The sequence below is a fragment of the Propithecus coquereli genome, unplaced genomic scaffold, assembly GCF_000956105.1.
Source record: "Propithecus coquereli isolate 6110/MARCELLA unplaced genomic scaffold, Pcoq_1.0 Scaffold573, whole genome shotgun sequence".
NCBI lineage: Eukaryota > Metazoa > Chordata > Mammalia > Primates > Indriidae > Propithecus > Propithecus coquereli.
Window position 1 is genome coordinate 762838 of NW_012151652.1, and position 17539 is coordinate 780376.

Here is a 17539-nt window from a genome sequence, read left to right on the forward strand (position 1 = left end):
AAGAGCAAGACCGCACCTCTACTAAAAATAGAAAGAAATTAGCTGGACAACTAAAAATATATATAGAAAAAATTAGCCAGGCATGGTGGCGCATGCCTGTAGTCCCAGCTACTTGGGAGGCTGAGGCAGAGGGATTGCTTAAGCCCAGGAGTTTGAGGTTGCTGTGAGCTAGGCTGACACCATGGCACTCTGGCCCAGGCAACAGAGCAAGACTCTGTCTCAAAAAAAAAAAAAAAAGCTAAATTTAGGATTATCATATGACCCAGTTCCATTCCTACGTATATGTCCAAGAGAATTGAAAATATATATCCACATAAAAACATATACATGAGTATTCATAGCAGCATTATTCATAATAGCCAAAAAGTAGAAATGACCCTTAAGTTCATCAACTGATGAACTCTAAATGTGGGTTATATCCACATATCAGAATATTAATCAACCGTAAATAGGAATAAAGTAGTGATAAATGCTATAACATGAATGTACCTTGAAAACATTGGCTAAATCAAAGGAACCAGACACAAAAAGACACATATTATGTGAAATTTACATTTATATGAAATGTCCACAATAGGGAAATCCACAGAGAGAGAAGTAGATTAGTTAGTGATTGCCAGGGACTGGAGGGGAGAGGAGAATTGGGAATGACTGTTACAAGTACAGAGTTTCTTTTTAGGGTGACGGAAATGTTTTAGAACTGAGTTATGTACTTTAAAAGGGTGAATTTTATTTTATGTGAATTAAATTTTAAAATGTCAAAAAAAAGCAGAAATGAGTTTCTCTATGATGGCTTCTATGCTTAGCAGCTGTGTTTTTAGGACAAAGGTCTTTCTTGGCTGGATAGGATGGGCCTCAGTAAAAGAAAAGAAAAGACGAACTTAAACCACGTGCCATTTTGTGTAAGACTAGCCCTGCTAGAAAAACCTGTACTTTAATTTACTTTAAGAACATTTACTGAGCTCCTGCTTGGGCCATGATGCCTACCAGGTGTTGGGGTAAATCCCTGTGCTAGATGGCTTCATGAACTAGTGGGAGACGAGCTCGCCAAATAAATTTGATGCAAGATGATAAAAACTATAATAAAGTCATATAAACAAAGCTATGCGAAGTTGGAAGAGGTAAGAAGGTAACAAAGGAAAGATTCCCCTTCCTCATCTTGCCCACCACTCCACTGGCCACCCTCTTTCTACCGTCCTTTCGCCTGCCATCCTTGTTGTGGTGTTCCTGTTGATCTCCTTTTCCTAGCTACAAACCGGATCGGGAAAGCCAGCATCTCCCTCACACAGAGGCACAAAGGTCCTCTTAGTGTCATGCTGCAGCCCTACCTGTCTATTGGCCTGGAGCCCTGACATTGTTACAGTGATCCTACAAGGGGTACTGTGTGTTTTGAGCTTTGTACACATTCCAGATGAATTCTAGGATAAACCACCTGTTCCTGAATGAGTCTGCCCCAAATGGCTACAGTCTCGCCCTCCCTTATCCCTCTCTCTCCCCACCCCCTTCACCACCCCATTCTTCTTTCTTTGATCAAGAACAGGAAGAAAGAGATAAGAGACAAGATAAAGTTGTCTTTACCTTGTTTTTACATACAAGTGTGCCTTGTGGAATGTAAAAGTTTTACTTTCCTCCAGCTTTATTGAGGTATGATTAACAAGTGGAAATGATACATATTTAAGGTGTCCAATATGACATTTTGATGTGCATATACATAGTGAAGAGATTGCCATAATTGAGCTAATATATCCATCCCCTTACATAGTTGTGTTTTTTTGTATATATGTGGTGAGAATACTTACTGCCTACTCTCTTAGCAAATTTTAAATATATAATACAGTATTATTAACTATAGTGACCATGCTACATATTAGGCCTCCAGAACTTACTTATCTTATAAAAGTAAATTTGTACCCTTTGACCAACATCTCCCCATTTCCCCCAGCTCCCACTCCCAAGCCCCTGGTAACCACCTTATACTCTATTACTGTGAGTTCAACTATTTTATTTATTTTTTATTTTTTTATTTTTTTGAGACAGAGTCTCACTCTCTTGCCCGGGGTAGAGTGAGTGCCATGGAGCCTAGCTCACAGCAACCTCAAACTCCTGGGCTCAAGTGATCCTCCTGCCTCAGCCTCCTGAGTAGCTGGAACTGCAGGCACGCGCCACCATGCCCGGCTAATTTATATATATATATTTTTTTAGTGTCTGGCTAATGTCTTTCTATTTTTAGTAGAGATGGGGTCTTGCTCTTGCTCAGGCTGGTCTCGAACTCCTGAGCTCAAACAATCCGCCCGCCTCAGCCTCCCAGAGTGCTAGGATTACAGGCGTGAGCCACCGCGCCTGGCCTCAACTGTTTTAGATTCCACATATAAGTGAGATCCATGTGGTTTTTGTCTTTCTGTGTCTGGCTTATTTCACTTAGCATAATGTCCTTCAGGAGGTTCATCCATGTTGTTGCAAATGGCAGGATTTCCTTTTTTAAGGCTAAATAATGTCCCATTGTGTATATGCATGTATGTATACACACACACACACATTTTCTTTATTCATTCATCCATTGACCGACACTGAGGTTGTTTTCATATCTTGGCTATTGTGAATAATGCTGCAGTGAACGTGGCAATGCACATATCTCTTCAGAATAGTGATTTTATTTCTTTTGGATATATACCCAGAAGTGGGATTGCTAGATCATATGGTAGTTCTATTTTTAGTTTTTTGAGGAACCTCCTCCTTCAGACTATTTTCCATAATGGCTGTACCAGTTTACATTCCCATAAACAGTGTATAAGTGTTCCCTTATCTCCACATCATCACCAACATTTGCTATGTTTTGATTTGTTGATGATAGCCAGCCTAACAGATGCGAGGTGATATCTCATTGTATGGGTTTTTTTTTTAATTGTTTTTTTTTATTTGTAGAAACTGAGTCTGGCTATATTACCCAGGCTGGTCTCGAACTCCTAGCCTCAAGCAATCCTCCTGCCTTGGCCTCCCCAAAGTGCTGGGATTACAGGCATGAGCCTCCACTCTAGCCTCATTGTGATTTCGATTTGCATAGAAATCATATTTCTAAAAGACATTTGCAAATCAGATTGTATCTTCCCATTGTTAACAGTAGTTGATTTTCACTCATTTTTTAAAGCATTTGACCTCATTATATTGCTTAAAAACCCATCCTATAAAATGGATGAACATGAAGCTATTCTGCTTCAGTCAGAGGATGAGAAGCTTAGATCTCCACCCCCTTCCTACATAAAAGTCCTTAGAGTTCCATAGGTTATAGTTTGAGAACCATTGATTATAGCCCAATCATTCTGTACGCCTGTATTAATCCCAAAGCTAGGTACTGGGGAATGAGAATAAGTAAGTTGCAATTGCGACCATTAAAGAGCTAATACTCTATCAGAGAGGCAGACAAGTAAACAATCATATATAAGCAGATCACTAAACTGCAGGTAGTATAAGTGGTATGAGACTTGATGGCCTGAGCTCTCAGAGGACCATAGTGACTACCATTTTAACCACTCACATAAATGGGTATTTACGATATGGTATTTAATGATGTTTGCAGCCATATAAATTCTGTAATAAAAGTGTGGACAAGATGCTGGGGAAACACAGAGGAGAGAACTCAGGGAGGAGATGGGGCGACCAGGGAGGCTCTGCAGCGGAGGGGCCCCTGCAGGGAGTGCAGTGTGGCTGTGGTGCTTGGGAAAGTGTTACGGGATGAGGCGAGGGGCACATTTTGAAGGATCTTTATACCTCATGCTTGGAGACGGTTGTGGGGATGGGCGAGGGGGGTGAAAGAGTTTTAAGTGGGGGATCAACATAATCAGATTTGTGTTTTCGAAAAGATCACACTGAGAGGGCTGTGAAAGATGGATTGGAAAGGGCAGTTAGGAAGCTATAGTTCTGATCAAAAATTGTGAGGACTGTAATCAGGACAGCCTTCGTATGTCGGAAGGGTATTTAGGAGTTATGAACAGAATGTGCTGCATTTGGTATAAGTAATTGCACACAGGGGAAGGTGGGGAGGCGGGGGTCAGGGATGAAGCTGAGGGCTCGGGCCGTCAGGCGCATGATGGTGCCCTCACTAAGATGGGACACCCAGGAAGAGAGACATGTTCAAGGGAAGGGAATAATTAGCATTCTGTTCATAAGACATCACTGAACGCTTCATTCAAAACCATATTAATTCCTGTTCGAGATCCAATTATAATAGTATAACTAGACTCTAAGTTCCTAGACTTTTCGTTTCTATCTTCCTAGTACTGCATCTAATGTACAGTAGGCTCTTGTAAATATTTGTCAAATGATATTTATGCGTAAATTTCAAGACCTCAGAAATACAAATCCAAAAACTAATTAAGAGTTCATGACGAGGAGGTACGGAGCTAATAAATATGGTCCTTTACCAAAATTCAGAAGTCTAGCTTTAACTTCTGTCATTTACACATTTCCTGGTGTCTCATTGCTTTCCCACAACACTCCATTTAACAGACAAGGAAACTGAGTGACAGTTGAAGGGTGAGGCTCCTGCCACCGTACTATAATTGACTTGATGGAAGCGAAAAGTGACAGCTGAACATTTTGGCATCAAAGGAAGAGATTTTTTTGAAGGTATGAAGAAGGCTCTTAGCATTGCAGATGTGCTCAAAGGACTTAGGTATATTACAGCACAGTTCAGTTTTGCTGTCTATACCTGCAGTCCCCAACCCAACCCCCAGGCTACAGACTGGTACTGGTTCTCGGCCTGTTAGGGACCGGGTTGCAGAGCTCTGAGCCCCCTCCACAACCCCCTCACCCCCGTCAGTGGAAAAATTGTCTTCCATGAAACTTAGGAAATGCGGGGTGGGGCTGGGAGGCGGTTGCACAGCAGGAGGCGATTGGCCAGCCAGTGAGTGAAGTTTCATCTGCCATCACCTTCATCACCACCTGAGCTCTGCTTCCCCCCACCCCCCCACCCCCAGTCCATAAAAAAATTGTCTTCCATGAAGCTGGTCCCTCGTGACAAGAAGGTTGAGGATTGCTGGTCTATACAAATGATTCCAGGTCTTCAAATATTAATTGAAATCTATTCTACATACTCTGTTTAGGTTGGCAGGGAGGAGCATGAATCCTTTTAGAAAGATTTCTATTAAAATACAAAAGGTTTGGCTCTTAAACCTCTGTTATCTTAAAAAATTCATTCATGTAGAATCACTCATTCTTAGGGTGACTGAGAAGCTTCTGGACTATGAACATGGCATGTGCAGGGGGTGTGTAGTGGTGGTAAGAATGACTGCCTAATATCTCCCTAGAATTCAGAAAGTGGGATTAACCAACTCCAGAGGGAATAATATCCATTCATCTTTTGCCTGAGGGACTTTGCCATAACTCTGGCTTCTGAAGTTAACTGGAAGTGAAAGGAATATCCCCCACCTCTCCTGTTCCCAATGTCCCAAGGATGGCCTTTGTAGCGCATAACTGCTGGTGGTTAGAGGGAGATAAGACCTGCTGGCCTAAGCTCTCCGACAACCCTGTTGGCCCAGAGTTTCTGACCACAGTGACTAGCACTCTAACCACTCTGGCAAACAGGTGTTTATAATGTGAGATTTCATGGTCTTTGCAACTTGTATTAGTTAATGACTGAGGCATTAGAAACTTGGTAAGGTAATACAAGTGGATACACACAACAGTCCTGTCCTCTAGCAATCTTGTTAACTAGACCTGTGTTTCATAGTGTTGGGAATATATAATTGGAATCCTGAAAACTGATAGCCCTCCTTTATGTAAGGCAATCTTTAGAAATCTAATACTTCTTTTGAAAAGTCCAGTGTGTTTAAATTAATGCAGTTTGGCTGATTTGAAGATTGAAAATAGGTTAGCATTAAGGCCAGGATTCCTTTAGTAATTACTTTTTCTATTGGTAATAACTGTTTCTTTAGAAATGACATTAACATTCTACCAAAACACAGCAGTAATCCAAAAGTTAATGTTCTGTTCATTTATAATTATATTTAATTCATATTTATGAGTTGTTGGGAGGGAGGAGTAAGAAAGAATTAATTTTTAAAAAATGTTACCGAAGAAAGAAGTTAAAGGAAAAATTTTTCTAGTAGTCTGAAGGATGTACAAAGGCACTTGAAGTAGGAAAAATTAATTTGTTAAACATACAATTATACAAAATCAGATTTTATTAGTTATTGTTAAAAAAATCTGTATTTGTATTATTTCCTAGTGGCACTGAGTGAATTCAGTTGATAGACTTTCTCCATTTCTTCTTTTTTACTAACCAAAATATTAATGTAAACATCTCCATGATTTTGATTTCAGTAAGTCAATTAGATTTGTGGGGATTTTTTAACCAAGAAAAATTCTGCATCTTTAGGCAGTCATTGAACAAGTAGCTTTGTTTTGTTTCCTTTGACTTGTCCATGAAGCCTGATGTATTATTAATGAATTAATTTCTTGGTGGTGGAGGCCTGTGAATAGCGTTCTGTGAATGGGCAGTTGCCTGGTGGGGCCAGTTTTGGCTGCTGTCATTTAACATGTGTTGCTCTATTGTGAAGTCTTACCCAGCCGTAGGACAATGCTCATTTAATCCTCCATGATGGGACCTACACACCCTGAGCCCAAGTTGGATGCCAGGGTCAGTTACCCAGCAGCTTGGGCTGGGGCACTGCTCTGCAACACTGCCGAGTTGCTGTAATCATTTTGCCTGTCGTTAATTTTCTCTAAACCAGGGAAAATGTGTATGTGAGCCATGCAAATGTTCTCAAAAGAGATTCCAAACTGGTCAGCTGGGGTGTTGCCTCCATTCCAGAATGGAGGCACCATTCCAGGGAGTGTAAGTTCCTTCCTTCCTCCTGGAAATGGAAGTGGCTGGGCCCACGAGATCCCTGATGTTCTGAGGTCCAGAGTAGCAGATGGCATTATGATTTTCCAAATCCTGATGAACATTCTAACTGAACTTGTTCATTTCACAGTATGTAGTTCTATTTTTTCATTTCCTCTCCCTTCCTCCCTCCCTCTCTCCCTCTCTTTGTTCCTCTCATATTAACTATTAAAAATTTTAAACTGGTACAGTATCCTCTTTAGCCAGCTTTAAATTCCCTTTTCTCCATCATTTATTGTATAGAACTAAGTATAGCACAATTTCACATATAATTTGCAGCCTTTGAATTTGTTTACAAATGTGTACGCAAATGCCGCCAATACTCACATCCCAAGTAGCCACTGGAAGTTCTGTTTTACCCCTTATCCCTGGCTTGCAGTGCAGGTGGCAAATGGCAGTAATTATTTTAACTAACAGTTGAGTGAACATTCAGGAAGATATACAGTGTGGTGATGTGGACTTTGGATTTACAGTGAGTTCTCGGAGTCTGACTTGATAGTGTTATGGCTTGTTGATTTTTCAGGACATGGACCTGCCAGATTCTTGCACCTGAACAGTGTGTAGATGTGGTTCAGATGTTTTAGTGTTAACTCCTTATCTATGAAAAGAGGAATTATTCCTTTTATCAGGCATCTGTTAAGGATTATTTTTCTCTCCTAGATTTTTCTCTTTTGTTTTTGTTCAATATAGTTTATGCCCTACCTTTAATCTAAGGCTGCTTTTAATCAGCACTTCTGCACATAGAACCTGGTGAAATGCCAGTGTGTAATATTAACACTGTAATTTAGGTCCCGGATCAAACGTGTAGCTGGACTTTTCCTGAGGAAAAAAATTGACCTCACCAGTGTATGAAATTCAAACAGTATATAGGGACAAGGTAAAACCACAGGTAGGAATTGCTGAATAATTACCTTTAGACCAGCCTGAGCTGGAGACTTCCCACGAGGGTGAGCTCATTTAATGGTTCCTAAAACTCAATCTTGTGCATGTCAGTGGTCATGCTTGATTATTTGCAGCAGTGTTTTATGGAAAAGCGGTAGAAATGCGTTAGAAGGCTACAGAGAAACAGGACAATAACTGTTTTTACTTTTGTAAATGAAACCCCTTTGGTATGAGACAAGTATGTTTTTGCTGCTCCGCATAAGCCACTGCATAGGGAGGTGCGTGCGGATGTTAGTGTGCAAGTGTGTGCGTACTGTTCATATATGCACCTCTAAATGCTGTGCACTGTAGCTTATGACCAACAAGAGACCTAAAATAAAAAGAGAAAAAAGACGTTCACTGGCTTTGGAAAGAAGCAATTGCAAACACAGTTTAAAAGATTAATCTGTTGTCCAGTTCTTTACCTACCTATTTTCAGGAAATTTTATAAAACATCAAGATCTATGTCATATGTTTAGAAAATCTCTGAGTAAATGTAAATCTTTTAAATGACAACAGAATAGTAGACTAAATGAAGAGTTCGTTTTGACATTAATGACAAAGATCGTTCCTCTTCTCTTTTATCCCATTACTGAGGAACTTCCAAAACACATTTAGGAGAAAAAGAAAATAGGAAAAATCTCTATAATCTCAAATTTCAATTACCAAGAGACAGATTCCTTTAGACCTGTTCATTTATATTTTGTGTTTTTTATAAGCCATCTGGTAGTGATGTTCACTTGGCTAACAGCTGGTTCTCTTGATTAAAGGGTTTATGGGTAGGGTGGGTGTTTTTGTGGTGAAAATTCAGGCCTTTAGCCCCTGGTTGCAGGCCCATCTGAGACAGGTTAAATGAGCTGCTACTGTCAGCCCAGACCCAGTGGACAGAACTTCACACCAAAATGCCCACACATGTAATTTGTCACTTCTGGCAACCCAGAGCATGGGGTGACCCAGTGTAGAAATTGAATCATCTTTCACTTTCTCTGCTCAAGGCTGATATGGAGTGGGATGAGTAAAAGGCAGGCTCTCTGGGCTCCAGCAGAGGGGGGTCAGAGGCTTTCTTTGATGACATCGTGTGCAGGCCTTCCTAAATTCAAAGCCTCACTCCCACCTCGACGCCGTCCCTTGTAACATCCCAAGGATTAGGTCAGTTCCACCCTCATCATGAAATCAAAAGTACACTTGAAGTCAAAATACTGATCATTTGCTCATAGAGTAGCCATGTTTTTAAATAAGGTCATTGTTTTTAACAAGGACTGATTGAATTTGTACAAATCTGCTGTTGTAGTTCTGGCTTATTCACATTTTAAATGGAGCTGACTCGTCCTCTGACCAGGAGGGAGCATCTGTCCATCTCCCACCTTTCTCCCTCTGATAACATGTGACTGCTTCCCTGCCCCCACGATAGTCAGTTACAGCAGAAATGAATGAATATTAACACTGAGAACCTTTAATATATTAAAACTTATCTAATTTCCCAGAATCTACCATTGGATTACACTTTGAACAGGTAGATTTTGGTTTGTAGATTAGCTTCTGTGGAGCTCTGTAACAGTGAGGCTCCACTTTCTTTGTTTTGGGATTTTTTTTTAAACAAACTAGGTTTTTTTCCCTAGGCAAGTACAGATTTGTTCTGTGGACAACTGGCAGTTGTCTCACAAAGATGCTACTTTAAGGCAGTGAACAGTGGAGGATCAAAAAACCAATTTAGGGTCTGACAGGCAAAATGCTGTTCAGCCTGACATGAAGCCACTGGAGTTACAAATAACCTTTGATCCCAGCACTGTGGATACAAGTGAAGTGATCTAACATAGATGGGCCAGTTAGTGTGAACCCCAGTGCTAGGCCAGAAATTGTTGAGCCAGGCCAAAGGAGCATCAGACTTGAATTTAAATATTTACTTCTAAAATACGAAGCATGACTCTCAATATTGGTCAGACTCCAGGTGATTCTCTGATGTTAACCACCTGTTGGTTTGATGACTTGACACCAATAAGTCTTGAAATGAGCTATTTTAAAAAATCAGAAGGCTTGCCAAGCTTTATTTAATTTGCCCTGCTGGTATAATCTCACTGCAGCACAACTAACCTCAGAATTAACCAGCTCAGCCAACATCTTGATATTTTTGAAAAGTTGTTCTTCTGTCTTCCTTATGTTTTACGGCCAATACATACTAAGTTTGAAGGAATGTTTTGCACAAAGAGAAGGGAACAGGACACAGACTCCACTTTCAAGGTCCCCCCACCCCCAGGTGCTCTGCAGGAGTGGGGAAGGACCAAAGCAGGAGAGCAGAATAAAGAAGGTATCTCACACTCTACAGACTCTGTTCTCCAACACTCTCCTTTTGAACTCATACGTACCAGCTAAATGGAATCAAACCCTCAGTGTGCTCCATGTTCAGCCTGAGTGCCTAGTTTTGGCACTCTGACTTGGCCATTTCCTCCATCTTGCAGGGCTGTTTATTAGAGGTACACATCTTATCCTCTGAACCATACACAGATTCTTTGAGGGTACGGATTAAGTATCAGCCATCCCATAGTGCAAGGCTCATTGTCTTTGACATGGTAGGTGCTCAAGAAAATTGTTGAACGAATGAGCAAATAAATAAATAATGAACGATCATGTCATATGAAGTATCTTATGTTTATGCCCTATCAATGTCTGAATTAACCACCACATTAATATCAGGTTCCATTGTCATCTTTAGTTATGAATTAAAGGCAAAATGAAATCCTTTTTTCTAGTCGATTACATATGGTAGGCTTCTCCCTTATACAAAGCAGAGTTCTGCTGAGAATCTGGGCTTTATCTAAGTGTTTAAAAATAGTCTATTACCTTTTTATTTTAAACTTTCTATTAGACATAATTTTAGAATCACATGCAGTTGTAAGAAATACAACAGACAGGCCAGGCGCAGTTGGAGGCCGAGGTGGGAGAATCGCTTGAGGCCAGGAGTTTGAAACCAGCCTGGGCAACAGCAAGACCCTGTCTCTACAAAAAAATTAGCTAGGTGCAGTGGCACACACCTGTGGTCCCAGCTACTCAAAAGACTGAGGCAGGAGGATCATTTGAGCCCAGGAGTTCAAGGTTGCAGTGAGTTATGATCACACCATTGCACTTCAGCCTGGACGACAGAGTGAGATCTTATCTCTGAGAAATAAATGAATAAATAGTACAGAGAGATCCTGTGTACACTTCACCCAGTTTCCCCCAACAGTAACATAAGTTATAGTTCAGTATCACAACCAGGAAACTGACATTGTTACAAGATACAAACCACTGACCTTATTCAGGTTTTACCAGTTTTACATGTACTTGGGGCTGGGGGAGTGGAGTGGTATAAATATTAATGACATGGTTCCTTTTAAAGCCAAGAAACATCATGGTTTCAAAAAAGGATATCTCTTTAAAATAATGATCTCCCATTTAAGTCATTTCAAAAGCATTTTTTCATTTATGTGTTCTGTATTTGGAGTATCCAGCTTACCTGCCTGCTCTCAAGGTCACAAAGTGTACTTATTGGCAAACATACTCTGCAAATGAACTAGCAGCAGCTGTGGTTGGTATTGGACCTCCATCTTCCTCCCGCCCTCCTCCACCTCTTTGAGTGTGCAGGTACACACACACACACACACACACACACACACACACACAGATTTTCTGCTGCTTGCCTTTTTTTATGCCTGAGTACCTTGCTGACAAGTGCTAATAACAAAATACCCAGAGAGAGTCCACTTGAAGTTAGCATACATTAAACATTCTGAACTTGTCCTTTTGCTCATAGATTGTGCATAATTAATAATTAAACAGTTTCAGTTGTAATGGGTTGACCTTCTTGAACTGTTCATTATTCACAAGGCAAAGGCATCACTCAAACTTTTTCCCATTGTCCTTCACTGTTCTCTAGCGTGCTGCGTGCTTGTGTTCCAGTTGTTTAGCAAAAGGGGCTGACCAGGTAGTTACTGAAACCTCTGAGGCTTGGAGACTGTCCTCCTTGATGACCAGAATTGCTTACTGAAATGGTTTATGGCAGCTGTTTTTATATAACAGTTGCCTGCTCGATCACAAGATCCAGCTTGTGTCCCTTTGGCAGGACTCTAAAGTTGATTTGGGATTAGAATCTCAGGTTAAGGCTTTTGGTTAAGGTTGTGTCCACTGTTTTGTTCCATACCTTCGTGCTTAGAAGTTCAACAGAAAAGCATCCCAAAATAAGCCCTTAAGATGAAGTATGGCACCCAAGGTCTTAAAGAGAGTGACTTTTATTAACAATTTAGGGTTGGTTTCAGCCAGTATTGAGAGTTATTAGTCAAACTGCTTCTTCAATTTGCGTTTATATTTTTGGAATGTATTTCTCCATCTGGTCAGCACCCATATTTCACAGAGGACATTTTTGATAAGTAGCAGCAACTATTTTACTAGAGTGTCTGAGCCCTGTGGGATGGTTCTCAGTCCCGCTCTCAGCTCACAGCGTCTGGATGCTTTCCCTTCCTGTGAGCTGCAGTGAGACTGGAGTGCAAATTTACTGTGCACTTCCCTCCCTCCTTCCCACAGATTTGAACTAGGGAACAAAATAGGCAGATTCTTGGAGGCCTTTCACATCCTGATCTAAACTAACTTCTAATTTTGTTTGCTTTAAAAAGAGAAAAGTGTGCTTTAAAATCCTTCCACACAGTGAACACCGTTAGGTATATTCATTTGCTTTCCTTTGGAGTGTTAACAGCCTGTGGTGGAGTTGGAGACCTCAGAGGTCTCCTTCGTCCAGTGTTTAAGTGTAGCATTCTGGCTACCCCCCTTCTAGTCAGTCTTTTGCATCTGAGAAAATTCTCCCTTGAGGTATGCAAGAGACATGGATTTTAAAATGAAAATAAATATCTGGCATTATGCATGTGAGATTAGAATTTCCCCCCACATCTTTGATGAGTGATTCTTTCCAGGCACCGCTGAGATGAGAATCTACTCTCTGTGGTTCTGCAAAGTCGACTTGGGCTGGCATGTTCAGAAGTGAAATAAATTATTCATGGGTACCACCCAGTGTTCCTTAGTTTTATAATATGAGGAACTTAACAGGCTACAATATCAGGTCTTAAATAAAATTAACTACCCATGCAAGATGTCACATTTCCTCGTTTTCTCATCCGTGCTAAAATGACATCTTCATCAAGTTGCCTAGTCTATAATTCATTAATTTACTCTTGGTATCATACTTTGAAATGAAGCCCACATTAGCATCATGTTTTATAACAGATCTTTGTAGAAAGCCAGTCTAGAATTTTAACCATCTTGGTAAACATTCAGCCACATTAAGATAGCAGGCTTTTGTTTTCCTAAATATTGCATTTTAAAACGACTACTACTCAGACGCTTTCAGTACTATACCCTCCAAAAAAAAAAAAATCCATAAAGGAATGACTTAGAGAAGCTTCCTCACTGATCAGTGTACATAATTTTTGCACCTCAGACTTTGAACTATCTTTTTACTGATGATTTTTGAGACAGTAAAATGTCATTTCTTGAACTGGGACTTGTAGAATCTTGCCAGCTTGATGATATATATGGCTTTCCTAAATCAAGCTGGGGCTGAAATTGATATCATGTTTTATTTTTGCTCTTCAAACCTATGGGACTTCTGTGACCATTTTATAGTACCTTTATTGAGGATTTGTCATGTTATTTTGTGTCTTGTTTCTTTTGAGTGGACTGTTTGTCAGCCCCCGCCCCCACCCTATTTTTCACGTCCTCTCTATGTAATGCCTCCGTGTAATCCTTTGAACTTGGCAAGATTTTATTTCGCTCCCATTTTTCCTTTGTTTTCCTTTCCTCTTGGAAGTCTTTCTCTACTGATGAGAATCTTAAGTTTAGAATTATTAATCTTTCCCTCCTGGATGAATAGAGTAAATTCAAAGAAGACAGATATGCAAAAACCAAGAAACATTTTGTTCATGTTCCTTTCCTTTTAACCTCTTTGGGATTTTTTTTTTCACTCCTTTGACCCTCTTAGTTTCTTTTGATTTAATTGTATTTTCCAGCAGTTTCCAATTGTTCGAATTGGAAACAAAGCCTTAATAAGAGTTCTAGTTAATTTTCTGTCTTGTAATTACCGATCTCATTTTTCTGATAATTGGCCACAGCAATTATATGTATACTTACTAATCACATAGGAGGCTGTGCAATTGTATCTATCTGCCACCATTGATAATGACACGCATATTGCAGAGGTGCTTTTATCATCTTCTTTTTTCCACTACATCAAAGCTATTTCCTCTCGTTCTCAATAATGAATACATGCATGCATTTGACACAGTTGTGTGCTAGAGAAATTGTTTGGCTCCCACCAAATGCTGCATGCTCTGAGTTTCTTGCCTGCAGCGCTGGAAGGTTGTATGTAATGATATATTGCTCATCCAAATGGCCAAAGCACTCCAAAGCACAGTGAGATTAAAATAAGTCATTCCTTTGTTAATTTAAATAGGTGCATGTATCATACTTTGCAGGGCACTTTGTGTAGGGATGTCAGGGAGGAAAAAAGCCGCCGAAAGGTATTTTTAATAGCAAATGAGAATAGATGAGAATGGAGTCATTTGCAGCTGCCTACTTTATGTGGCTCTCTTGTTCCAACTGTAGGTCTAATGAGATGACTGTTAAAGTACTCTGCAGTGTAATTTCATTACATCCTGAGCTGTTACACTATAAACACAGTGGCGCTCTGTCATTCTTGGAAAAACTCCTAAATTCTTAAAGCCTTCCTTTGCAAACGGTAATGGGGTTTGCTCCCTGTGTTATGTGGTGGCGGTTGCTCGTTGCTGTGTAGTTTTCTGCTCTTTTGAGTGACTCCCACCTCCACCCCAGTTTCCTTTGGTAGTTGAGTTGGGAGTTTGTCATTATATCCTTAATTTACTGGCTTTCTCATATGAGGAGTTTGCCTAGACTGGCAAATAAGCTGAAATTCCTTTTCCAGAAACAACTTCCCCTATAAAAAGCCTTTCTATTAATATTAAAGTAAAAAAAAAAAAAGTCTGACCCAAATGATTCCATTAGGGGCAAGCAGTTAAGAGCAGTTGAATATACAAATAAATGTAAATAAAAAGGAAAGTGTAAATAAATAGCAAATCCAGTAAAAGAAACAAAGGTCAACACAAGAATAATTTCACAGCTCTTTGTTAATTACAAGACCATTTGTGTGTTACTTAAATAATCATTAATTTCTCATTTACACTTTCCCTACCTTCTTTCCTACCCTGTGGCTATCATTGTCCTTTTTTCACCTCCCCTCCCTCTATGCTCTCATGTTTCTCACCATTGTGAAATGTGTGTGGCTTTAAATTTGGCATTTTTACCTAAATGTGTGGAAGAGGTAGAGACAGTGTTTTTAATTGGATGAGGCCTTATTTTCATTATATTCATCTTTATACTGCTTTGTGGGGGCGGGATGAGGATAGAATATAAAGAAAGAGAAGGAACTGTTGAGACTTTTGGTGACTTGTTTTTCCTCCATCCCAGGATTCGCCCGTCCTTCCGGTTGGAGAGTTCTCCGAGCCATTTGTACATTTCATCACTCAGTGGTGAGCCCGTTTGCAAACATGCCATGCCCTCAATGTAAATGACACATGCCATTAACTCCGCGGCTCCGTGAGACCTTATGGCTCTCCCTGCTTCCTTTTGGAGACAGGAGGGACTTCAGGGCCTTGGGCAGATGGGGCAGCAAAGCTGAAGAAATTGTTTAAATTATGTAAACGTTATTTACACAAAGGGTCATAAACGTACTTCAGAGGCTTTTTCTTGTTTTAATAAACTGCTGAGAGTCAGGCTACTTCTTTGAGCACAGATACTGTTGCCATCCTTTTTTTTTTCCTTTGAGAAATACACAATTTTATAGTCCCTGTTGAACAGACATATGAAGCTTATTTTTATTAATGTAACCTCAAGTTACCCATAAAACTGTCTGTCACTTAGTGGAAGCAGCATAGTTTATTAATTCATTAGATCTTCAGTAAATAACTTGTATCTTTGGTTATATTTTAAACACAATGCTGGGGTCCCATTTCAGTGAATTTTGATGTTTGAAAGACTATGAAAACATAGTCCCATTAGGCCCACTTTAACCCTTAAAAAATTGAGAGGAACCACTGGGGTCTCAGAGTCTCTAGGCAACTCCTAATCATTTTATACCTAAGGAAACAAGCATTTTTCTGCCAAGGTTCTTTTCCATCCTTCTGCCTTTTTCCTCCCAGCAGAACGCATCTTTCTTTTATTACCCGTTTCACCACCATCCCCCACATCCCCTGTCCTGCGGGACTCATGTGGCCTTGGGAGGCCCACTTGCTCCCCTGCCCTCTCCATCACCCCAGCATGGAGAATTACCCAGGAGAGAGGAGGAAATGGGGAGCATAGGAATGACTGTCCTCAAAGCAGGCGACAGACCCAAGCAGAGCTCCTTCCTAACTGCTTTGCCCCTCTTTCCCTCCTTCAAAGTCCTCATTTCTTCACTCCTTCAGAGTCACGTCCCCTACTGGTGGAAATGAATGGGCAGATCCCGCCCAAAGAAACCCTTCGTTCCTGTGGTGCAGTCAGGAGTTCTTGCTAAACCAAGATGGTTGAACGCTGTTCCCTCCCCTCCCCCATGATCCATCTGATGATTACACTGAAGTGAGACCAAGAAATATTCCTTAATATAAATGTCAAGCTTTATCACCTTTTTGACTAAGTGTGATGTGTTACCTCTTAATAAAAAATGTCTCAGACAGTTTATATTCCATAGAACAAATATGTGGGCAAGAAATTTTTCCCCTGATTTTTAAAATTTTATTAATTCTTTTATTTAAAATACTTATATAATATTCTGTAGCTCTTAAAAACTATTTTTACTCTGAAAACATTGTATTTCCAAAGCATGCCACGTTGGAAGAAAGCGTACATACTGATTTAACACTGCAATCCTGACCTGTTTTGAAGCTCATTAATGATGTTAGAACCATTATCCAGAAATATATATTAATCGCTCTTCACTTCCTTTACACGGAATTCCTAAAAACACTTGGAAGCATATCATGGTAATGCCTCATTTTTAAGTGCAAAAATTGTAAAACAAACCGTGCGATTCCTGTGCTGCCTGGAGCGGCTGGTTTGAGCATCACCCACTCCAGAGCTGTTGGATTCCTGACTGGATCACAGCCCTTATCTCGCTGTGTGGTCTAAAACCAACCTAGGGGTGGGGCTGGTCTGGACAGCAGGGAGAAAAGTGGATAGGGATCTACCTCCCTCTTGTCCAAAAAATTAATTAGCTGTTATTTAAAAGTTTTATGGCGACAGAGGGAGGGATAACCTGTGTTGAAATTTCCGCAGATGTTGAGCCGAAACAGAAATGATAGTGGGTAATAGCCTTGTTTTCCCAAGAGATACAGCTACTTTGGAATGTCAGATTAGGACTGTTACCAACTCCACTGGCGAGACAGCTTGAATTACTTGCTAATGGATGCAGTATTTGAGAGGTGCATATGGTTATTTATAGGGAAGGCAAATGTCCTCGATGTCATTAATGGTTCATAACTATGGTTCTTGTTTACCAAATGATCATTAAATCTCTCTATTTAAAAAAAAAAAAAAAGTACTGTCAGCAAATGCAGAGATTATATGAGGGATTTTCTTGTCGTTATATCCTTAATTTACTGGCTTTCTCATATGAGGAGTTTGCCTAGACTGGCAAATAAGCTGAAATTCCTTTTCCAGAAACAACTTCCC

General features: G+C 40.2%; 1 protein-coding gene across 1 annotated transcript in view; it reads left to right on the forward strand.

Moving 5' to 3' along the window:
• MAP2K5 (mitogen-activated protein kinase kinase 5) overlaps positions 1-17539 on the forward strand; it is a 267464-nt gene that overhangs the window by 211693 nt on the left and 38232 nt on the right. The window contains exon 19 of the mRNA XM_012658123.1: positions 15302-15363. Within this exon, the coding sequence (XP_012513577.1) occupies positions 15302-15363 (62 nt within the window). The remainder of the gene's footprint in view (positions 1-15301; positions 15364-17539) is intronic.